At 43.1% G+C, this 23,951-nt stretch overlaps 1 protein-coding gene and 1 non-coding gene across 7 annotated transcripts in view; both read left to right on the top strand.

Annotated features, from left to right (window-relative positions):
- The first annotated feature begins 5,379 nt into the window (after positions 1–5,379).
- Adora3 (adenosine A3 receptor) overlaps positions 5,380–23,951 on the top strand; it is a 36,169-nt gene continuing 17,597 nt past the window's right edge. For 3 of the 6 annotated variants that reach the window (XM_019204799.2, XM_010606053.2, XM_010606052.3), the window contains exons 1-5: positions 5,380–5,732; positions 12,895–13,008; positions 15,248–15,354; positions 17,017–17,364; positions 23,408–23,474. In XM_019204799.2, coding sequence (XP_019060344.1) covers positions 5,380–5,732; positions 12,895–13,008; positions 15,248–15,354; positions 17,017–17,364; positions 23,408–23,474 — 989 coding nt within the window. Of the gene's footprint in view, positions 5,733–7,460; positions 8,104–12,894; positions 13,009–15,247; positions 15,355–17,016; positions 17,365–23,407; positions 23,475–23,951 lie in introns of those variants that run through there. The other 3 variants (XM_010606056.1, XM_010606055.1, XM_010606054.2) reach the window with 3 other exon arrangements.
- LOC117284099 lies at positions 16,525–16,631 on the top strand. The gene has a single exon (XR_004515170.1). It is a non-coding gene; the product is annotated as a U6 spliceosomal RNA (small nuclear RNA).

Here is a 23,951-nt window from a genome sequence, read left to right as displayed (position 1 = left end):
CGAGGCGGGGGCTGGGTTATAAAGAAACCCAAGAACATTTAGTGGAATCGTGGACTCCAAAAGTCAGGAACTCTTCAGAACAGGCCTAGAAAGTGACCAGTGAGCCCTGGCCCATCACAGCAGGAGGATAGGTCAGAGGTAGCAGCTGCAAAGGGAAGGACCACTAATTTACATTCCTGCCGGTGTGAAGGACCTGAGAAACGACATCAGGGCGCACAGCTCCTATTTTTGAACGGACTCCTATTTTGAAAGGAGGAATGGGGGGAGGGGGAGGGGACGAGGCGGGGGCTGGGTTATAAAGAAACCCAAGAACATTTAGTGGAATCGTGGACTCCAAAAGTCAGGAACTCTTCAGAACAGGCCTAGAAAGTGACCAGTGAGCCCTGGCCCATCACAGCAGGAGGATAGGTCAGAGGTAGCAGCTGCAAAGGGAAGGACCACTAATTTACATAAGGCAGGCAGCTAAAACTCTCAGTGAGATTTCCTACTGGCAAACTCCTCCTGCGTCTCGTCTTCACCTTAAACCAGGAGAGCAGGTCTGGGTTCCCCGTCTCTGCAGAGCTTCTTACCAGTTGTACAGTCCTGAGATCACTCAGTCTCTGCCCCAGTTCCCTCTTTTGTGAGATGCGATTAATAATACCTGCTCTGTGGGGCTGGTGCCTTGATTTAATGAGATGGAGTGTGTTGGCTTCACATACTATACAGCAAAATAAAATATTTATTGGATCACTCATAGCTTTGAAAGAGGAAGTTGCATTTCAGCATGTTTAAGTCAAGAAGACTGGATTTGGTACTGCCCAGAAATACTCTTTTTAAATTTTAATTCTAATTTTGTGAGAGAGGGTCTCCCTAGGTGGTTCAGGCTGGCCTTGTACTCACTGTGTAGCCCAGGTTGGCCTTGAAATTTCAGCCATTCTCCTGCCTCACCCTCTGGGCCTTTTTTTTTTTCAGTCTTGCTAATTGCCTAGGTCTACTCTCTGTTCTCCTTCCTCACCTTCCTGAGAAGCTGGGATTATAGGATTATAGCACCATCCTTGCCCACCATCCTTGCCCGGGAATTGCTATGGGACTGAATTGAATACAGGCAATTGTCTTCTTCATTCTGCCTTAGTTTTCAAAACGTTTAACTGTCTATAGCATCTCAGGTCACTGGCTAAGCAGAGTTCCAAGTTCAAGTGCTTACCGCTCTCCCCCCCCCACTCCATAGGAGCAGCCTGGGTTCCAAGAGACAGTGGAAATGTGCTGCCATCTGGTGGCCACTGCTAAGCATAATGCCCTAGTTCAAATTGATGCTACTTCCCAAGACTGAGCTAGTTGCCTAGAACCCCAAACAACATTAGAATGAACTAAACCGCCCTCTACTTGGGCCTGGAGGCCTCTAACACTTAGTGTGGTGGGTGGGGTGGGTAGGGTGCAGGTAACTGGCGCAGTTCCCCTTCCTTGGGCAAGATTTATTGTAACTCATGGGGAAGGGACGTTGACTGGGTCATCCAGGCCTTGCCTCTCCCACCCTCCCTGAGCTTCCGTGTACTCAGACTTGAGGCCTTCTGAGTTCCAGCAGGAGTGGCGTAAGTGGCTGGACTCAGGGAAAGAAGACCCAGGGGACACTGGTTCCAGATCAGCCCTGGGAGGAAGCTGTCTGGAGGGCCTCTAACCCCTTCCCTCTGGCCCGACCGAGAGGCAGTGACAGGAAGTTGGCAAGGGAGAGGGGGTAAGAGCCAGCTCCTTCCGTGGGTGATTTTGAACACCGATCCTTTCTAAGCCTCTGCTGTTGGCTAACAAACATAAAGCTCTTTAAAAATACAAAGGTTTGGGGAAGTGGGGATAGGGCCAAGAGGAAGTGAGCAAACTGATTTTCTGTGAGTCTGCAGACAGTTACCGAGTCAGGGAGCAAGCCCTGGGCAGTAGCCATCACCTTCTGCCTGCCTGACATTTTGTCTCAATAGCTGCCTGGGCCAGTTCTAGACTCCAGAGGTCCTTTCCCTTGGCTCCTGCTAACACTGCACCTTGCTGTTATTGGAGGCTGGCAACTGAAGTTTTCTAGCCTTTTCTGAGAAGTTGCAAAAGATCCAATGAATTGTCCCTCTGACTAGCCTCTCACGATGTTAAGCATGACACTGAGGGTGAGGTTGCTGTCTTGTGGTTGGCTCTGCCCAGTTTCATCAGCTCCAATGAGCGCTAGGCAGGTTTGAGACAGGCAAGACCTATGCTCAGGATTCCAGTCACTTTTCCTGTGATTCAAGCCGATGAATCCTTCCAGATTCTTCTCTCTGCACAGTAACCTCAGCAATGGGCCAGACCCCACTTTCTCTCAGCTGGGCTTGACTTCTCATGAGAAGAACTGAAGATAGCACTCTCTAGTTGGTTCCAGGTGCACAGCTTCAAGAATTGTTTTTCTGTGTGTGCCCTGGATTTCTATAACAAGTCATGCCCACTTGCCCAGCCAGTTTTCCATGCCCTAATCTCCTGCCTCAGTAGACCCAAATGGGAAATGACTAAGAAAACCTTTCCTTTTACCCCTTAAACCACCCTTAGAGCAGTGCTGGGCTCTGTCTATTCAGAAAATCTGAAGGAAAGGCTTCCCTTGTTCACAGAAAAGAACATCACCAGATAGATACAGACACTTCTGAAAATATGATTCCCAGGTGGGAAGAGGTGGCTCTGTTGGTAGCCCCAGTGCTTCCCCTGCTCCTCCTCTCTCCAGTGGGTTATTCTCCCAGGGGACTGTATCATGTGTTGGAAACAGAGCTCTATACTTGGTTTCTGTAATGGAAAATCAACAGGAAAAGGATCTGAAAATACGAACTGCCCAGGTTTCTGGATCCACCCATCAGGTAAATTCCTAATGAGGCTGGCCCATTTCTGGTGGGGCTGGAGCCACCACTTGGGTATTGTTGTTTCTGCTTCTGCCATTCTTTTCCTGCCCTCAGTTTCTTGGTCATGACTGCATATGGGCCACCATCTTTTTCCTTCTTAGTGTAAGGGCTACCCATTGCTTGACTGTCACTTCAGCCCTGTCATCAGGCAAGTTCATCCTTACTGGACCCCACAGGTTGGGCTATAAGCTAGCTCTGGAGATGCCATCTCCCTCCAGGAAACTGTCCTTTAATTGTACAAGTACAACACCTAAGCAGCATGACTCACCCTTACTAGAAAAGGTCTTTGTCTCACATAAGGTTATTTGGTGCTCTTTGATGTTTGGGAGAAAAATAGAGAATTTTTATGATGATTAACTATCTTCCAGATTTCTATATGATAAGAAAGGCTTTTTATTTTTTTCATGCAGCTTGATAGAATTTCCTCTTAGTAACTTCCTCTTTCGAAGCCGAGTTGAAGAAAGCAATGGTGGCAGAAATATGTATGAGAGGCCACAGAGGAGGTGGACAGAGTTTTTCAAGTCCAAGTGTACATAGCAGCCACTAGAGAATGCTAGAACAATGGAAATACAGTTAGAGAAGGTTCCCTCTTGTACATTCTTACCTGTACTACAGGTTGAACCCAAGGCCTATTGCACTAAACTAGTCTCCTTTAATTTTTTTTTTTTTTGTAATTTTGGAAACCCTACTCACTAAGTTGCTAAATTGCTCAAGATTTTCTTGAACTTGTGATATTCTTGCTTCAGCTTGCTGGACAGCTGAGATCACAGGTATCCGCCACCGCACTGGGCTGAGGGCTGCCCCTTCATATCTGAGGGGTTTGCTTTGGGAGAAGTGACGTGTGGGGGACATACGAGTGCTACATCGGTCAGACTTGGGAAACAGCAGGGGGCAGCGGGTCAGGTGGAAGCAGAATGAAGAGGGACCCTGACAGCACCATGTGCCCCAGTGTCTCTCTTAATGCCCCACTGCAATTGTCGACTCGAAAATGCTGGAACAGCACTGTTGTTATTGCTGAATTTTATTTTTGACTTTTTTGAATTTTATTTTACACACACACACACACACACACACACACACACGCAAAGTAAAAGTTATAAACCCTTCAGTATACTCTGTGGGCTTAGTCCAAGTGTTCCTTCTTGCTGTCTCTAACATGCCCTTGTTAAATAATTTCTGTGGGCAGCACCGAGAAGCACCTGAACCAAATAATTTCATTCAAGTGTCTGGCTTCCAGAAGCTGGTGACCAAAAAGCAGCTTCAGTGAGGCGGTCTGATCCCCAGACAGATGTGTGTTCTTGTGAAGCGGGTGTGGGGAGCTGGAGGGCCAGGATATGTTGTACCATTATGTATGTACATTGTGTTTCTTCTCCTTTCTGCGTGAATGATCATCCTGCTGTCGTCCTCTTCCTCAGATAGGTTTGACACAGACCTGCTGCTAGAGTGAGGGCCTGTGAGACTTTGCTGGGGCTGTGGGCTGAGAAGAGGAGATGGAGGCTCTTCAAGGTGGTGCTGAGTTTTGCTCTCCAAGCAAGAAATCTTTTCTGGTCCCTTTGATAAAGGATCTTTGACACAAAGGCTAGGTACCAGCTGTGTTCAGCAAGGAGTCTGCACCTTTTGCTGAGTACTTGCCATTATGCACTAAGAAGGAACAATTTCTCGCTAAGGTTAGGGGCTGCTACCAAAGTCTAATTCTTGTTCCTTGGCTTCTCCTGTTTGTCTTCTTATCGTAGGATCTTTCTGCTAAGCAAGCCAAAAATAGGCATTTGTTTATTTTATTTTGAGACAAAGTCACTGTGTAATCTAGGCTGGCCTTGAACTCACTAGGTTGCGCAGGCTGGCTTCAAACTCCTGGCCATCTCCTGCTTTAGCCTCCCAAGTGCTGGGATTACAGATGTGTATCACTGCATCTGGTGAAAGCACAAATATTGTGTAGTCCTTACTTGGGGCTGCTCTTCCTACCCAGCCCTACACCCTTATATTGTCCCTGAATGAAGTAATGTAATCTCCTCTTGAGCCTTCTCTGTGCCATTCACGCCTCCGTCCTCTGTCCTTTCCATCTTCTGGCCCTGCGTTCCTGGCTGTCTACTTCCTCGTGGCCTATCTCACTTCCTGAAAGACCTGAAAAGTGTTGCTTATCTTGATGGAGTTCAACAAAGTCCTCTGGGGGTAGGGGAAGGGAGAGGCCTTGAGTGTATTTGTCTTAGGAACTAAGAGCAGCAGCGCTTTCAGATTCAGCCCATTCTGAACTGTCCTTCAGGTTTCTGAGAGGCCAGGGGTGTGTGGCCCGCAAAAGGACTAGAAGTGATTGCCCTGGGATGGGCCCTTCCTAAGGAGAGAGGGGTCTCCAAGAGATCACACCAGAAATAAGGAAAAGGAGTGAGTGAATTGGGAACTTCAGACGGTTGCTATACCTAGGAAGATATCTGGCAAGAGCTAAGACCAGTGGTCCCTACGAATTCTGCTGGCTGACTTGTCACCTGGAAGCCTCCTCTGGGACAGCATGGTAGCGAATAACACGGATATGCCATTGTGGGTTAAAATCACCTATTTCTCCATGGAGGCTCTCATTGGACTCTTTGCTGTGGTGGGCAACATGCTGGTCATCTGGGTGATCAAGTCGAACCCTAGCCTGAAGACCACCACCTTCTACTTCATTGTCTCCCTGGCCCTGGCTGACATTGCGGTTGGCATAGTAGTCATACCTGTGGCCGTTGCCATCAGCCTGAACATCTCCATGGGCTTCTACGCCTGCCTCTTCATGTGCTGTGTGCTGCTGATCTTCACACACGCCTCTATCATGTCCTTGCTGGCCATTGCTGTGGACAGATACCTGCGGGTCAAGCTCACCATCAGGTAACCTGCTTGAAGAGGGAGGGAATGCAGCCGTGAGAGAGGAGCCTAGAAAATGGGAATCCTTCCCTCTAAACAAGGTTCCTATCTCAGACTTTTTCAGTGGAAGTGAATCCGAATAGGGCCCTCAAGTTGAAAGAGGACAATAAATATTTTTTCACCATGTAATCTTTGAGGGGCTTAAAGCGGTGAACTGAGACTTAGGAATGAGAAACAGAAATGATCCCCTCTACCCTCCACTGACCACAAGCATATGTTCGGTCCCTCAGTACAGTATAGCTAAAGATGATGAAAGCTTTATGCATTGTTAGTTTTAAAAAAAATGAACTCGAGTTTAAAAATGATAGAAACCTATTAGATAAAATATATAAGATATATTATTTCACAAGAAGCAGGAAGATAAGAATAAGAGGACATCAGCAGATGGTTGTGTTGCTTCTCACATGCACGTTATTATTTTGCTTCCTGTTCTGTGCTTGACCCAAGGTAGAGAAAGATTCTTAGAATGCACCTTTTCTTTTTCTTCTTCTTGTAAGATGTACGAGTTTTTTCCTGCAGAAGTTCTCTTTTGTACGAAGTAGTGCTGACCTTTCATAGGACCGTGTGAAGAGAAGAAACTGTGAAATGTAGGAATCAAATTCCCAAGTTGTCCTAAGTTGCACTGGTCTCCTGTCTCTTCTCTCTTTTCTTGAGGAAAGTGTGTGGTGAGGAGCCATAGCCAAGCTGTAGGTGCAGACAGATCTGGGTTCAGATCCCTGATTGTGCAACCTGATCTGGGGCAGGTTATTTAACTTTCTCTATTCCAGGTCCTCATCTGCATCATGGTGGTTAAGATGATCTGAACCAGACTTACCTTCTTTCAACAGCACTTCTAGTTTGTATAGGTTACCTGTCTGTGTCTCATTTTTTTCTTATAAAATGAGGATAATAATTGTACTTTCCTCATGAGATTAAATGAGTGAACACATACAAAGTTCTTAGAAGAAATGCCTTCTACGCAGTCTATGACTGATAGCTATAATTACTATTATTTTCACCATTGCCATGAATCGAATGGAAATCATTATAAAATATCTTATTGTGAGATTTAATTGAGACCACGTCTAATAGTAGTTAGCAATATTAGTTTCCTTCTTGCAGTCTGTCTGGGTTGTATTTAGGAAGCATGCTTTCAGGGGAAATGGTGACTTTCCCGGGATGAGCCTTTTCAGGGCTCTGAAGCAGTTCGGTCCAGCTTCAAAAATCAATTGATTCATCTAACTCAGACCCCAAGTGTGGACACCCATGCACATGGAGACACAGGAGCAGGCACAGATAGCAGAGTAGCCTGGGGATGGTGTAGTAAAAGGCACAGTAGCCAAATGAAACAGCAGAGAACACAGCAGGCAGGCATGCTTTCAGGAGATTCTTTCTCATCAGGCAGGTGATCCCCGGGGACTCAGTTAAATCTCACATCATAGGGATGAAAAAAGTCTTGGGCTGGAAATGGACCCAGAAATGGCATGAAAGCACCTAACTTTTGCCGCATATTCCTGATCCATGGTAGATTGTTATTCTTTAGGAAAGTGCCCAGGACAGTTTCTGGATTTCTCTCATCATTGTCAGCTCATCTATCTCCTCTCTTGACAGAAGACTGGAGAACTACGCATCCAAGCTTTATCCCCCCACCCAGTCATTCCCATCTCCTGACATTTAGCGATTCTCTGAACTCACTTGCTCTTTTCCATTCAGATACAGGAGGGTCATTACTCAGAGACGAATATGGCTGGCCTTGGGCCTCTGCTGGCTGGTGTCCTTACTGGTGGGATTGACTCCCATGTTTGGCTGGAATAGGAAACTGATCTCAAAGGAACTCCAAAATGTCACTGCCTGTCCGTGTTCTTTCCGTCATATTATGAGTATGGAGTACATGGTCTTCTTCAGCTTTCTCATCTGGATCTTCATCCCCCTGCTTGTCATGTGTGCCATCTATTGGGAAATCTTCTGTGTCATCCGGAACAAACTCAGTCAGAACTTTTCTGCCTCCAAAGAGACAGGTGCATTTTATGGACGGGAGTTCAAGATGGCTAAGTCCCTCTTCCTGGTTCTCTTCTTGTTTGCTCTGTGCTGGCTGCCTTTGTCCATCATCAACTGTGCCCTCTACTTTCAAGTAAGCGTACCAGAAGATGTGCTGTTTCTGGGCATCCTCCTGTCCCATGCTAACTCCATGATGAACCCTATTATTTATGCTTGCAAAATAAAGAAGTTCAAGGAAACCTATTTTTTGATCCTGAAGGACTGTAGAGTCTGCCAGCTCTCTGATTCCTTGGACCCAACCATGGAGCGGATTTCTGAGTAATTGTCCATGACAGAAAATTCATCATCTCACTGGCCTTCAGATTCGGCATCAGTGGATACTGTGGACCTATCTGTCTGGATCCAATTGCAACCTTCAATTGCTTCCAATGCTGTGGGAGCCTTTGGCCGTTTGCCTCCAGTTACACCTTCGCTAATATCCTCGGCCTCCACTTCAATTTTTTTCTTGTTCTCCCCTAATTCCGAGGCCTGACTCGAGGACAACTTATTATTGATATTATTGAATGTGTTCCTCCTTCCCAAAAAGAATGAGAAGTCTGGGTTCTGAAGGCCGTCTCGTTGGCTTAGCAAAAAAAAAAAAAAAAAAAAGCCTCTAATTGAACTGTGATGATGACAGTTCCAACAAAGTACCTACTCTCAGAGGTTTCCTAGAAGAGGAGAACAGAAAGCAGCAAACTAGGTCTAAGGGGAGCTTAAACTGCTGAATTCACCTGTGCGTGTGTTTGAGTAAATAAAAAATGATAGCTAACTGTTGTGTAGCTCTTTGCTGAGATCACTTGGGGTTGAAAGACTCCACTTGGTCCTCTTGGCATTCAGTCTGTTTATTACCCAGAACCAGAAGCCATGCTCTCTTTTTCACGCCTTACTCCTTTTCCCTGGACGCCCTGCCTCTTGTTTCTGGGCTGATCAAAGCATTTGTCACTTTTGGGAACTACTCATCTTTTGTTGGTCATAATCATTTCCCCCGCAGTTTCATTCTAATAGAAGTACCAGTCGTGGGCGGAAGGCAAAAAAAAAAAAAAAAAAAGACCACGGAGCCAAGTGTGGTGGTGCACACCTGTAATCCCAGTACAAGTTGAGCACAGCCTGGGCCACTTAGTGAAATAGCGAGAACCTGCTTCAAAATAAAAAATGAACAGGGCTGGGGATGTAGCTCAGTGTGAAGGCTCTGGATCTGATCCCCAGTACTGGTGGTGGGAGTGGGAACAATGGACCGTTATTATTTGTGGAGCACTTTCTTTGCACTAACCGTTTTGTAGGTGTTGTCTTCTTGACAATCTATGAGATGGGTTACCGTGATTATTTTTATCTCTGGTTCACAGAAGAAAGAGCTGGTGCATAGAGAAGTTGAGTAACTTGGCTGTGGTTCACACAGTTAAAAAGTAGATTTAGGTTCAGCTCTGCCACATCGGAGAATCCAAGATTCTTGTCATCTATTCATAGACATGAAGAAGAGGCTTGCTACTTCAAAGTCCAGACTGTCAAGCTCACGATTAATAGAGGGTTCAAGCCCACATTGTGCATACTCCAGTATTGCTGAGGGTTTGCCATTAGTGCTGTTGCTGATCGCTAATTAACCAGGATACTGGAGAAAGGAAATTGTTAGTCACATCGTTTGAGTGGCTCCAGACGCTGAGTTTCTCTGGATTGGCTGCATGTGGATTCCCGTTCCTAAGTCAATGAATTAACTTGATGAAAGCAGCAAGATGTGTACTTCAACTAAACAAAGAGAATAAGGATATCTAAAATGAATTTAATGCTTAGCTATTTCTGAAAGTTTATGCTAAACCTGATCTTATGCCAGAGCCTGATAACCAAATTTATCTCATTAACATTTCATGTCAGCAAAGGGTCTGTCTTTCTCCTTTTGTTCGCCTGGGCAAAAATCAGGAATTTGAGCTTTCAGCTTCTAATTTAATTTTTGTTTTTAGTCAGTATGCAAACACATATTTCTAGCAAGAGGCCCTGGGTTTGTTCTGGGCTTCACAATTTTTAGTTTCCTAGTAATCTGCACACCGTGACTCTTAATTTATAATCTAACCCAGTTGCTATAGCAACACTTGGCTCCTATCCTGTTTTCTTAATTTGGAAACTTAAAGTGACCACTTCCCTCAAGGTAGAACAGCCATTGTTTGGTGTCATTAGTGAAGCTGTAGTTCTTGAGTTTCAGAACTGCTTTTAATTCCCCCTCCGCAACTTTCTCTTCCTTTTTACCTCTGCCACTGAGGGCTTGCAGGGAGTTGTATTTTTGTTTTGCTTTTGTCAGATGGGAATCTGCTGAGATAAAATATTTCAGCAGCCCAGAACTGGTCCTTAGAGTAGAAATGTCTTCTTGAAAGTGAACTCAAAAAAGATGAGCTCAAAATCATTAGTGAAGAGATGGCTTGAACTAACAAGATCCACTCTGGTTTCAGGTTTAGATTAGTGTCACTGGAATCTCCCCATGAACCCTTCTTCTGGTTAGCTCCCTCTTAGCCAAATGGCAAAAGGGCAGCTGTAAGCTTTTATTCTAAGGGAATAGGTAAAAACACCACCCAGATAAACCTGAGGTTTGCTTTTTTCTCCTTCTCCATGTGAAGAAGTTGGAGCAAAGGTGGATGTTGAGAACTGGTCTTATTCCCCACTGCCACATTTTTTATAATAACGCAGACCGATCTACTAAAATAAGTGAAGATCAATCTACCGAAAACAAGTGAAGGCTGTATATTCTGAGCTTGCTGTACCAAGAGACTGAGCTACCATATGGTGGACTTAGAGGCAGGCAGAGATGTGAGAATGCTTGGCAGTGGTTTTAGTAGATAAACTTAGCCACATTAAAATTTTAACAAGTTTATATGACCGTTCAAGGGTTCCTGAATTGGGCAGCCCTAGACATTAAATGTCCAGCAAGACACTGAGAGGGCAAAGTGGTGGGGAATTTTTATAACGTATTCTTGAAAGCAAGACAAAATATATTTGTAAAGTTCCTAATTAGAGGTTAATTTGGTGGTTTCTGGTTGGTTAAGCTTAAGTGTTTTACTCTTTATAATGGGTCAGGTTTCAATTTGACTATGTAGGAACTCAGGATGCTGGAGCCATTTCAGCCTAATGGCCTCCAATTAAATTTTTTGTTTGTTTTGGGGATCAAACTCAGGACATTGTGCTTGCAAGGCAGGCAGCAGCAGCACTGAACTAAATCCCTGGCCCTAATTATTATTTTTTTAGCCAAAAGCCTCCATGCTGAGCTACATCCCCAGCTCTTTAAAAAGAAAAAAAAATAATTTTGAGATAAGGTCTCATTAAGTCACTAAGTTGCCCAGGGTATACTCCAATTTTGCAAACCTTCTGCTTCAGCCTTCCAGAGTGCTGGGTTACAGCCAGTTCCGATTAATTTTTTTTAACAGAGGAAAAAGTGGGGAGAGGTTTCAGATATGTCCACATCAGAGGATGTTGGAATAGAGATGTTGTAGGATTGTATGTGATTGGTTGAGGGTCTCTATTTAGATGGTCCTCATTTGGAAGTGGGAACAAAAACTTGTTAGCCAGGTCTTGACACAAGAATTATCGTTTGGCTTCCTACTGAGATAGCAATCTGATTACAAATCCAACTGACCACAGACAGGATGGTTTACTGTTTATCATAGAGTAGTGGTTTGTTTCCTGATCAGGTTGCTGCAGATTGTGAGTCAGGATTCTGTTTTTACTCTTAGTCTGGCCATTGTCCCTGTGCATATTAAGTTTCTTAAGAACTAACTGCAAATTTTCTAGAGAAACTCTGCCTTTAGATACCATAGCTGAGACTGATGGTGTGAGAAAACTTGTGCTAAATTTTGCCCCAGCCACTCAGATGACATGGTGTATGTCTCATCGTAAACTCTGAAGTACATACAACTTCACAGCCTTATTACAATTGAACAAACAAGCAATGGAAAAATGTTTTTTAAATTGTTCTTTTGGGCTACCCCTACTCACACCTTCCCAATTTAGCATCAGATTACAGTGGCTTTTTTTTTTTTAAAGTGCTGCATGAGAGCTCTTTTTTTTTTCATTCATTAAGTTTATTGGTACATTCTTGTTGCTAATAAGAGATCAATCAATAACAAATGCTGGCAGCCTTGTGGGGAAAAACGAACCCTGCTCCACTGTTGGTAGGAATGCAGACTGGAGCAACCACTATGCAAATAAGAATGGAGATACCTCAAAAAAACTAAGATGAGAGGCCTCATTTGATCCAGCTATTCCTCTGCTGGGTATCTTCCCAAAAGAACTAAAAGCATCACACCACAGCAATATATGTTTACCCATGTTTATAGCGGCAGAATTTGTAATAGCTAAAACTTGGAAGCAACCCAAATGTCCATCAGTTGGTGACTAAATAAAGAAGATTAAAAAAAAAAAAGGAATACAGTGGCTTTAATAGCTATGTGAATGTGGGCTGCTTAAACTTTGGAGCCTCAGTTTTCCTTATTCGTAAAATAAGACTAATAGGACTCTTATCGAAGCTGTTTCTGTTTTTTCTTTTTTATGGAATATTTTAAACATAGGAAGAAAAGTGACAGGACAATGAGTCCTCATATACCTATTATCCTACTTTAATAATTATTAATTTATGGTCAAGCTTGTTTCATTGATGACCCCTCTACTTGCTCTACCCGGGTTATCTTGAGATTCTGGGCCTTAAATGATTTCATCTGTAAACATTTGGTTGTATTTATAAATGATGTTTTAAACAGTATTATTTGGTTTATTCTTAGTACCCTTCTTATTTACATATCTGAGTAGAGTGACAATTAATTCTGCCCTTAAGAGAGAGCAATGTAACTAATAATACCAAGTAATACTCAGGATGCTCATAGATATATAATTCATTCTCTGCAACAGTGACCCTCTCACATCCTTTAGAGTGTTACTTTTCCATGTTTTGGGCATTTTGCTGATACTTATCTGTTTATAGTCCATTTTTGTTTCTGATGGCATTTTCTTTGGTTTTTGTGGTACCATCTCTAAGCGATGCTGCGTGTTTGTTTTGCATGCAGCATTGACAAAGATAACTGCTTTTAACAAAATATGTTAAGACAATAATCCTTTATTATCTCTGGGGTTTCTGTAGGTCAAGAATTCAGGGGCTTCCTGGGTTACGCTCATGGTCTCTCGTAAGGTTACCTGGTTTGCAGTCATCTGAAGGCTTGATTGTGGCCAGAAGATCAACTCCAGACTCTCACAGGTTTGGAAAATTTATATTGGCAAGTTGGCGCCTTCCCACTATGCCTCTCCATAGTCTTAAGAGTTCTTACAACATGGTGGATGACTTCTCCAAGAGGGAGAAGTACAAGAGATTAAGGGGGAAATTGTAGCCTCTGAAGAGACACACCATCAATTCTGCTGTTACTTTGTTGATCACACAGGCCAGCTCTAATTTAGCTTCAGAGAGGACTAAATAAGGCATATACAGCAGACGCCATCTTAAAGGCTGGCTCTTACAATACCAATACCACATCTGAAACCCCTCTTCCTCCTCTTCCTTCTCTGCTCCTTCCCCTCCTCCTCTTTTCCCAGTACTGAAGATTGAACCCCAAGCCCTTGTACTCAGCTACATTTTTCATTTTAGACAGGTTCACACTGAGTTGTTAAATTGCATAGGCTAGACTCAAAATTATGATCCTCCTGCATCAGCTTCCCAGGGTGCTGGGATTATAGGCAGGTGCCATCATATCTGCCTAGCAATTATTTTTCAATATTATCATTTGTCTAGTCATTGTTCAAATGTTCTGAATTGTTTCCTTTGATTAGTGTCTGAACAATCAGTATGTCATTATATTGTCGCTCTTAAGTTACTTTAAGTCTTTAAATTCTTCTGTCCTTTCTTCTCCTCTTTTTTCCCACGGAATATATTTGTTGAGCTCCTACAGATTTTTGATGAGTAAATGAAATTGTGTATGTGTCTTAGTTACTTTTCTCATTGCTGAGACAAAATACCCAACATCCAAAGTTACAGGAGGAAAGGTTTATTTACTCACAGTTTCTAGGGGTTTCAGTTCATAGTCGTCTGGCTCCAAGGCAGGCGGACATGGCAGAGGGGCATCGCAGAGGAGGAACGGTTCATGGCAAGGCAGGGCAGCCGGAAGGCAGCAAAGCAGTGAAGTAGTGAAGCAGCTTCTTTCTGTCCCTTTGTATTTTATGCAGGCTACCCACATTTTCAGTGGTGCCACCCTCACCTGGGGTGGGGCACCCTTAATCCCAACACCACCACCTAATCCAGCCACCTTTGAAAACTCCCACCTATGACGATATGAGGCTTTGGGAGGACATCTAGATATAAGATATAACAGCACGTACAGGATGCAAACTTGCTGCTGGCCCATGTGGTGAATTTATGTAAGCTGAGGAAGCTTCCTCATTCTTGAGAGAGGATCAAACCACGTGAAGTGCCACATACCTGTAATCCAGCACTTAGAAGGCTGAGGCAGGAGGATCACCATAAGTTTAAGACCAGCCTGGATGACATAGGAAGCCCTGTCTGAAGAGAGAGAGAGAGAGAGAGAGAGAGAGAGAGAGAGAGAGAGAGAGAGAGAGAGAGAGAGAGAGGAGAGGGAGAGAAAGAGAGAGGGAGGATAATATTGCACAATCTAGAAAACCATCCATACTTGGCCCTTGGCTCTGGTTTGTGGTAAATGGTACCCAGATTAAATTTTAAAAATTAAAGTGATTGAATAATTCAAACTTTTAATAGTAGTGGTCAGAGCATGAGAGTCCCATTAGAATTAGCAGCTGCCACCACTAGTGCTGCTGCATGGATAGATGTCCTTAACTTGTCCCAACTCTACCTAGGAAAGCTTTCCAGAAGTCTGGGCTCTGCGGCTCTGGCTGGTGACACCCAGGCTCCTTCACTTGCACCGGCTCACATGCCACTGAAAGCTAGCAGGCACCGCCCCACCACACTCCCAAGGCGGGCTTGCAGCATCCACTTGGGAGTGAGATTGGTTAGGATAACTGTTGGAATTCCTCCTCCCTGGATTAGAGCTGGACACCAAGAGTAGTGGGGGGATAAGAGAACTGACCTCCATTACTACTAAGGCCTCTCAGGTAAGAGTGCACTGTTGCACAATGAATGAGTGTCAGTGATGATGAGGGTGGTGGTGGTGAAGTGTGTGTGTGTGTGTGTGTGTGTTCTTCTGAATGTCTACAAAGCCATGTGTGCCCGAATGGGTTTCTCTAGAAAGGGGCAGTCTACACTGCTGAGATGATCTGCTGGAATCCCAGATTTGCTCAATAGCCCCATAAATAAATTTGTGCTCATGAATGACATCCCTCTGATGAGGCACCACTGTGCAGAGTGCAACCTGGATAGCTGTACACTATACTACGGTCCTGCTTGGTATTATCAGTTGTTCCTTATTTGCACTGTTCTATCCAAACAGAATAAAGCTGTCTTCAGCTCCAATGTATCTGTTTCTCTTACACAGATCCAGGATTCCTGAGGTCCCTCGGTTTTTAAAATCATTACAGTTGAAGGCTCACTTTCTTCCAGTCATGAAGCTCTTCATTCTGCTCTCTCTGGCTTTCTTCTCAGGTAAGATATGGAGAAAGATCTTCTCTGTCCTTCAAGCTAGCCATGGCCTTCCCAGAGACCTGACATTTTCTTTTCCTCTCCTGCCTGGAACACTTATTAGTTCAAACCATCTAAGAACTTAGATGGGAAAGTAAAAGCAGGTCCCCATCAAATCTTGTTCTTACCTTTATAAGAGGCTTGTGGGAAACTTGAAATTCTTGGCTAAAACGTGGGCTGTGTATTTTCTCTTTCAGTTTATCCAAATTCCCCTTCCTCTCTCCTTTCTTTCCTTGAGTATGTTTGTGCAGATATATGAATATATGACTTTCCCCTTTTTGCCCATGCCCAACACCAAACATGAGATCAAAAGACTAGCTTTGCCCAAGCTCTGTCACCCATCAGCTCTGTCACCTTTGTTTGCTGCTCCTCTTCCAGTCACATCTGTGCCTGTAAGCTGAGGATAACAGTTCTTTCTTGTGGAGTTGTGAGGTGGACCAGAGACATCTAGGACGTGAGCCTCCTTGATGGGGTGGCTCCTTCATGTGAGGCAGTGTTCAGGGGGTTACCTGGGTGAGGATGTTCGAGTATCAGCAGCCATAGCTGTGGTCTCCAGATTTCTGAAAGGCTGCAAGGGAAGGGCTCCACTGCTTTATCTCTTCTTCTTGGCCATTTTCCCGGCATAGCCAAGCTGGACATAGCATGCAAGGCTTCCTCACTGTGCAATAGCCTGACATGAAAGGTATGGATGCTGGTGTGGTGTGGAGCAAATACTAAGTCCTTCGCTCCTGAAGACCAAACTGGAGTCTCTCAGCCTGCAGCCCTAGGCAGCCAGCAGAACATCCGTACCTTTCACTTTCTTTTTGGGCTGGGGACTTGGAGAGAGGGGATCAAAAGCAGTAAGCTTTGGGCTTTTCAAGTCTCCATGTCAAGCAATGATGAGAGTCTGCGATATTTCACACACCCTCGAGCCAGGGAGGAAGATTTCTCTGGAGTTGCTATAGTTTTCTAATGTTGCTACAACAAAATATCAGTCTGAGCATCTTAAATAATGGAATTTTACTTCTTCAGTTACAGAGGTTAAACAACCAAGATCAAAGTGTTTGCAAGTTTGACAGGCTGCCTTCTTGCTGTGTCCTCACATGATCATCCTTCTTTCCATGTTGCCTATATTTTAATCTCTTAAAAAAATGAGTGCTCTCTTCAGCAGCACATATATTAAAATTGGAACGATACAGTGAAGATTAGTATGGCCCTTGCACAAGGGAGACTCACAAATTTGTGAAGCTCTCCATATTTTTTCTCCTAAGTATTTGAGTTCAAAACTCCTGTACCTAATGAAATACAGCTGGGGTCATTAATAAAGAAACTATTTCTATATATATATAAAAAAAGACAATAGTCATATTGGATTAAGGACCACCCCGGTGGTCTGATTTTGACTTTATTGCTTCTTTAAGAGATTTGTGTCCAAATATAGTTACATTCTGAGGTATTGGGGGTTAAAATTTTAACATGAGTTTGGCGTGGGGGGCACAGTTCAACTCATAACAGTTGCTAACTCCAAAAAGGCAAAAACCAACCTCTAATTCTTGAATTAATTATCTGTCAGGAGGACAGGGACTCTAGTTTGATTGAAAGAGTAAGTGTGTGTGTGTGTGTGTGTGTGTGTGTGTGTTTTCACAGACGCCATGGTCATGGACAAAAAGGTCAAGGAAAGCTTTGTACTGGACACAGCTTCTGCCACCTGTGACTATGATGCCTATTACAAGCATCACACCAAGTATTGGTGCCGGGGATATTTCCAGAACTACTGCAACATCATCGCCTTCACCCCTAACAGCACTGACCGTGTAGTCTTGAGGGACACAGGAAACCAACTCATTGTCACTGTTTCCTGCCTGACCAAGGAGGATTCAGGCTGGTACTGGTGTGGCATTCAGCGGAACTTCGCCAGAGATGACATGGATTTTACAGAGTTGATTGTTACCAACCAAAGAGAAGCCCCAGCCAATGGTTTGTGGTCTGAGAAAGGTAACGAGGTTGTCAGGGATCCATTTGGGTAACCCATGTTAGTTGGTGCTTGTCAGTGTCATAAAAATTCACCGAAGCCAAATGAGCACAATATTAGTCACTTTTCCATAGTAGAGACAAAAATAGCTGGCACTCACACTTAGGGATGGATAGGTTTATTTTGGCTCATGGTTTCAGAGGACGAAGTCCACAGTTGGCCTGCTCCATGGCAGAAATGGCATGGTGGAAAAGCATGGTGGTATAAATCTGCTCAGTTCATGGTGGCTAGGAAACAGCAGAACAGCTCCAGAGAGGAAGGGGCAAAGGATGAGATATCGTACCTGAAATCGCCTCCATGACTCAGCCAGACATATCCAGAAGTACACTTTACTAACACCCTTGCTATTTACTAATCCTAAACCAATCAAATTGACACAACTAACCTTACCCTCACATTCTACCAATTGTCAACTTAATGCCCAAACCCATCTCATTAAACCATACTCAATCCTCAAATAAACATAACAAGTTAAAAAGTCCGCCTAACATGTTAGAACTATCCTGTGTACAACTGAGAACACAATAATCCCTTTGCTAAAGTCTCAACAGTTCTAGCACTTTTCACACATCCAAGTCAAAGTCTCTTCTGAGACTCAAGGGAAACGCTTAGCTGTGAACCTCTAAAAACCAAAAACAGGTTATATAATCCCAAGGTACAGTGGTACGTTGTAAACATTTCCATTCTAAACAGGAGGAAAAGGGTTATAGAAGAGAATTGGCCAAAGCAAGGCCAAACACTAGCTCTGTAGCTCCATACCAGGTATCTGGGGCACATCATGATTAAATGTGAGTTCCAGAGGGCTGTAGTGGCCCCACTCTTACGGCCTTGCTAGTTACATCTCATATGGCCTCTCTCTTAGGATGGCTCCTCTCTCTGCCGGTGACTTTCCTCAACAGCAGTTCCACATTCTTGGCATCTCTGACTTCTGGGATCTCTATTGCACCTTTGGCTTCATTTTCACAGCTTCATGCACTCACTTGTCAGGGGTCTTTGCCTGGCCTCTTAGGCTTTCCTTTGAAATCTGGGTGGAAGCCTTTTTCACCACACAACTCTTATTCTGTATGATGGTTAAACCAGCATCACGTGGATGATGCCAAAGTCTACTGTCAGTGGGAGCAGTAGCTAGGTCCCCTTTGACCATGGCTGCAGTATCCTTTAAATACCTGTGCAGCTGAGCACAGTGAAATTAATCCCTGAGAACCTATTCCTTATGAGGGCTTTCTTAGCAGAGGATCCAGGGCCTCTCTTCTCAGAGGAAAGGTGTAATATTTGCACCCTTGAGCCTGAGATGATTGGGCTATTTCTGATTTCTGAGATGTCCTCAAGGTATCTTTATTGGTGCTCCTATGCCAAAACTTTGTTTTCTTTTTAATGGCACCAATCTCTTCAGCAACAACCCTTCCTTTGGCCCCAATTTTACACATTTAATTTTGGACCAAAATTTAAGTTTTTCAAATTTTTCTGTTTTAGTCCTTGTCCCCAGTTCTCAAAATAAACCAGGCCAAAAGTAGCCAGCAGTACCCATGCCACAACTTGAATGTTGAGCTGAATTGAAATTTCCTCTGCCAGACCAATTGATTCACCTCCCTTAATTTCAGCTTCTCAGAGTCTCAGGACATAGGCAAAATGTCAATTTTTTTTTTTTTTCTGGAAGACAACATTGTGGTCTCTATTTTAATTGCCATTGAAGTCCTTGTTTCCAGCTAAGAACTTCCAGAGTCTGCCTTTACTGTCCATGTTCCTATCAGCATTTTGATCTTCTGAGTTCTGACCAGAATCACCATTCAGGCTATTCTTATAGCATTCTGGGGCTTCTCTAGTTGACATCTCCGAACCTTTCCAAACTCCTTCTATGAATCAGTTTCAAAGGTTCTGAATCATGTTATCAATTATAGTCACAGAAACAACCCCATTTCTGGTACCAGATTTCTGAATTAGTCACTTTCCTGTTGCTGGAACAAAATACCGAAGTCACACTTAGAGGAAGATAGGCTTATTTTGGCTCATGATTTCAGAGGATCAAGTCCACGGTTGGTCGGCTCTAAGGCAGAAATGGCATGGGTGGAAGAGCATGGTAGAGAAAAACTGCTTAGTTCATGATGGCCTAGAAACAGAGCAGCGAAACAGCTGTGGAGAAGGGAAAAGGGACTAGATTCGGTATCCAAGATCCTGTCTTGATGATCCAGCCAGACACACTCAGAAGTGTGCTTTACAAATCACCTGTTACTCCCAAGCCAATCAAGTTGACACAATGAAGCTTAAACAGCACAAGCACCAACTCAGCCTTCCTCTAGGGTGTTTGGGACAACTGGTCTCATCCTTCCTCCAAGGTGGAGTGGACATTGACGGTGCTGGCTGGGGATTACCTGGGACTTTGGGGTTAAAGAAGGGTGTTTGGGTTTTGGGGGAGTCTTTGAAATTTCCTTTCCTCACAGCCATTTGTTCATTGGAATTGGAAGAGGCCAGTGGTATTTGACTTTGGAAAAGGCTTGGGTGTTATGAAATCTCAGCCCTGTGGGTCTAGAATCTTAAAGATTAGCTTCTTGTCATTGACCAAGGCCACAAAAAATGACCCAAGAAATTTATCAACATAAATAATTAAATAATTTGCACGACAAGTATTGTGGTCAAACTAGCCAGCATCCACGTTTACTTGTAGGAATGCATTCAACACCAAAAGGCCACAGTAGGTTTGGGGGCACTGGAGCCCATAGAATGAAGGCAACCGGAGTCAACTACAACTTCCCACCAGAGATAAGACATGCATCTCCAGATATTCACAAGTTCCTTTTGCTGAATGCTGGAAACCTCCTTTTATGCCAGAAAGCCTCTGTCTTTCAGGCGGAGAGTTTATGGAGGGCACACCTTTCTCTGTTCTTCTGCAGCTTTTTCTTGTTTCCATTTCTAGAAATGATATCTTTTGCTGTCACAGTGAGGACACAATGCCAATAAGAAAACAAACCAGAAGGACTCAAGAGGAAGCTGTGGGGCCCCAGGGATTTAGCTCTGTGATTTGGTGGCCTGCCTTACATACCGCAAGGACAACACCGAGAAAAAAAAAAAAAAAAAAAAAAAAAAAAAAAAAAAAAAGAGGAAGCTGTGGGAAGCTCTGTAGGGAGTCTCATTCACATCTGACCAGCTGATGATAGATTCAGTGTGTAATCATGCATACTGTGATGTTTCTACTTTGTGTGCATCTGCTTTTTATAGTTTGCCTGAATTTTTGGCTCAGGATAAGAGCGTTCCCACCTAAACTCCTTGACTGAAACTTGGGCTCCTTTGTTTTGTTTTGTTTTTCTCCCCACATTTACAAACACTTTATTTCCATTTTTCATATTTTTTTCTTTCCCCTTCTTGCCTTTCCCCCACCCTTCCCACTTTCCCTGCACCTTTATCCCTTTTCTTCCTATTTCACATTGTTAATTATCCCATTAGGATCTTGTGTACTATTATAGTTTTTCACACCAGAGAAACTATTCCATATTAACACATGCATGACTTATCTATTTACAAACACTTTATTTCCATTTTTCATATTTTTTTCTTTCCCCTTCTTGCCTTTCCCCCACCCTTCCCACTTTCCCTGCACCTTTATCCCTTTTCTTCCTATTTCACATTGTTAATTATCCCATTAGGATCTTGTGTACTATTATAGTTTTTCACACCAGAGAAACTATTCCATATTAACACATGCATGACTTATCTATTTCACTTAAGAGTATATCCTTAATATGTATCCATTTTCCTATGAATGACTCTAATTTCTCATTCTTTATGGCTGAGTAGTATTCCATTTTATAGAAAAACCACATCTTCTTTATCCAGTTTCCAACTGATGAGAAAATGGGCTTTTTCCAAGTTTTAGCTATTACAAACTGTGCTGCTATAAACATAGATGCGCATATGTCACTGTGATATGATTATTTTAATTCTTTTGGAAAGATAACCAGCAGAGCTATGGCTGGGTCAAATGGAACCTCTAGTCCCAGCTCTTTGAGGTATCTCCATATTGATTTCCACAGTGGCTGCACAGTCTGCACTCCCACCAACAATGGGGAAGGATTCCTTTCTCCCCACAACCCTGCCAACATTTGTCATTGTATGATTTCTTGATAGCAGCCATTCTTTGTGGGGTAAGGTGGAATCTCAGTGTTGTTTTCATCTGCATCTCTCAAAGGACCAGTGATGTGGAACATTTTTTCATATATTTATTTGATGCTTTTCTTCTTTGTCTGAGAAATGTCTGTTCATTTCAGATGCCCATTTTGGAAATGGGTCTTTATATTTGAGGGGACTGGTTGTTTTGAGTTCTTTATATATTCTAGAGAATAGTCCTTTGTCTGAGGAGCAGCTGGTAAAAATTTTTTCCCACATTGGAGGTTGTTTCTTAGTTCTGTTGATGGTTTCTTTTGCAGTGCAGAAGCTTTTTAACAAGACAAGATTCCAGTTGTTGATTTTTTCTGCTAGTTCCCGTGCTACTGAGGATTTGTTCATAAAGTCTCTTCCTATGCCATTGTCTTCCAGAGTTCTGCCTAACTTATCTTCCAGCAAGTTTAGTGTTTATGTTTTAATATTTAGATCTTTAATCCACTTGGATTTTAATTTAGTGCATAGTGATTGATAAGGGTCTAGTTTTAATCTTTGGCAGGTTGAGATCCAGTTTTTCCAACACCATTTATTAAAGGGGCTATCTTTCTTCCAGTGGGGATGGTCAGCTCCTTTGTCAAAGATAATGTAGCTGAGTACATCTGGAGTTGTTTTTGTGTTTTCCAGTCTGTTCCACTGATCCTCAGGTCTGTTTCTTTGCCAGTACCATGCTGTTTTTATCACAGTGGCTTTGTAGTATAGTTTCAGGTTGGGAATTGTTATACCCGCTGCCATGTCTCTGTTGCCTAGGATGGCTTTTGTTATTTTAGGTCTCTTATACTTCCAAATGAATTTTTGGAATTCTTCTTTCTAGTTCTGTGAAGTATAGTGCTGGAATTTCAATTGGCATTGCATTGAATCTATATAGCAGTTTTGGTAGTATGGCCATTTTCACTATGTTTATTCTTCCTACCCAGGAGCAGGGGATATCTTTCAATTTTCTTATATACTCTTCAATCTCTTTTTTCAGAGTGCTGTAGTTTTCAGTGTAGAGGTCTTTTGCTTCTTTTGTTAGATTGGTTCCTAGATACTTCATTTTTGGGGGTGCTATTGTGAAAGGAATTGTTTCCCTAATTTCTCGCTCAGGGAGTCTGTTATTTGTGTACAAGAAGGCTATTGATTTTTGGGTGTTGACCTTGTATCCTGCTGCTCTGCTAAAAGTGTCGATTAAGTCAAGAAGTCTTTTGGTGGAGTTTTTTGGGTCTTCAATGTAGAGTATCATATCCTTAGCAAATAATGACAGTTTAACTTCTTCCTTTCCTATCTTTATTGCTTTAATTTCTTTCTCTTTTTTAATTGCTGTGGCTAATGTTTCCAGAACTATATCGAAGAGGAGTGTTGATAGTGGACATCCTTGTCTTGTTCCTGATTTTAACATGAAGGTTTTCAGATTTTGGCCATTTAATATGATGTTGGCTGTTGGTTTTTCATAGATAGCCTTTATTAAGTTGAGATATAGACCATCTATTCCAATGTGCTCCTTTGTTTAAATGAAACACACATCTTTCCCAAGTCTTATCAAAGGAGCCAGTTCAGGAAGCCATTGGGTTTAAATGGCTGTCAGAAGCACAGTGTAGCAATCATGTCATCTATGATACATTCCTTAAGCTTAGGACTGACCATCTGGTGTATTAGGCTTTCCTTCCTATGGAAATGGCCCACAGCCTGGTACTCTGTTCCCTGCTTCTAGTCTGCATGGGTCTTTGTGCAAATCTGGAAAAGAAGCCCCTTCCAACAGGTGCATGGAACCCAATGGCCTCATGACCCTAGGGTGCATGGCTTGGCAAGACAGTAGGAAGGCAAAGGAAGACTCAAGTTTGGGCCTTTCTCACTCTGAACAAACCCTTTCTGATGCAGATACAGCAGTCAACAAGAACATAAGCTGCAGGGCTTCCAAGGTCTTCCAAAAGGTGGATCGTGTCAGGTTAGTATAATCATAGGAGACAGATCAGTCTGAGAGGGAGGGTTAGAAGAGTGGTGAGCAGGACCCCAACAATACAGTACTGTGATTAATTTCATCTGTTGTCAGCTGCCTGTTGTTTTCCCACCTGAACTATATATCCTTATTATTGACTATCTGGTATCTTTCAAAGGAATACAGTTTGGGACTTTTGTTTGTGAGTAACAGAAATAGCCTTTAGCTACTTTAATTAAAAGGGGCATTTCTTATAAGGAGAGAGAAGTGCTTAAATACACAGATAGGGATCTTGCCATCTCAGAAATAATCAGGAGTATTATTAGGACTTTATATCCTTTTCTTTAAAAAAATCTTTTCTGGTCTGCTACTTTCTTATGCGTGTTTGCTTTCTTCTCTCTGAATTTCCCTTTGATACTTTTCTTTTTCTTCTATTCTTCCTCTTCCTCATTCTTTTTCCTCTCTCTCTCTCTCTCCCTCTCTCTC

Source organism: Fukomys damarensis, unplaced genomic scaffold (genome assembly GCF_012274545.1).
Source record: "Fukomys damarensis isolate Sample0158 unplaced genomic scaffold, DMR_v1.0_HiC HiC_scaffold_33, whole genome shotgun sequence".
Lineage (NCBI taxonomy): Eukaryota > Metazoa > Chordata > Mammalia > Rodentia > Bathyergidae > Fukomys > Fukomys damarensis.
The sequence above is the reverse complement of the archived record's forward strand: the minus strand, read 5'-3'. Positions and strand labels throughout refer to the sequence as shown.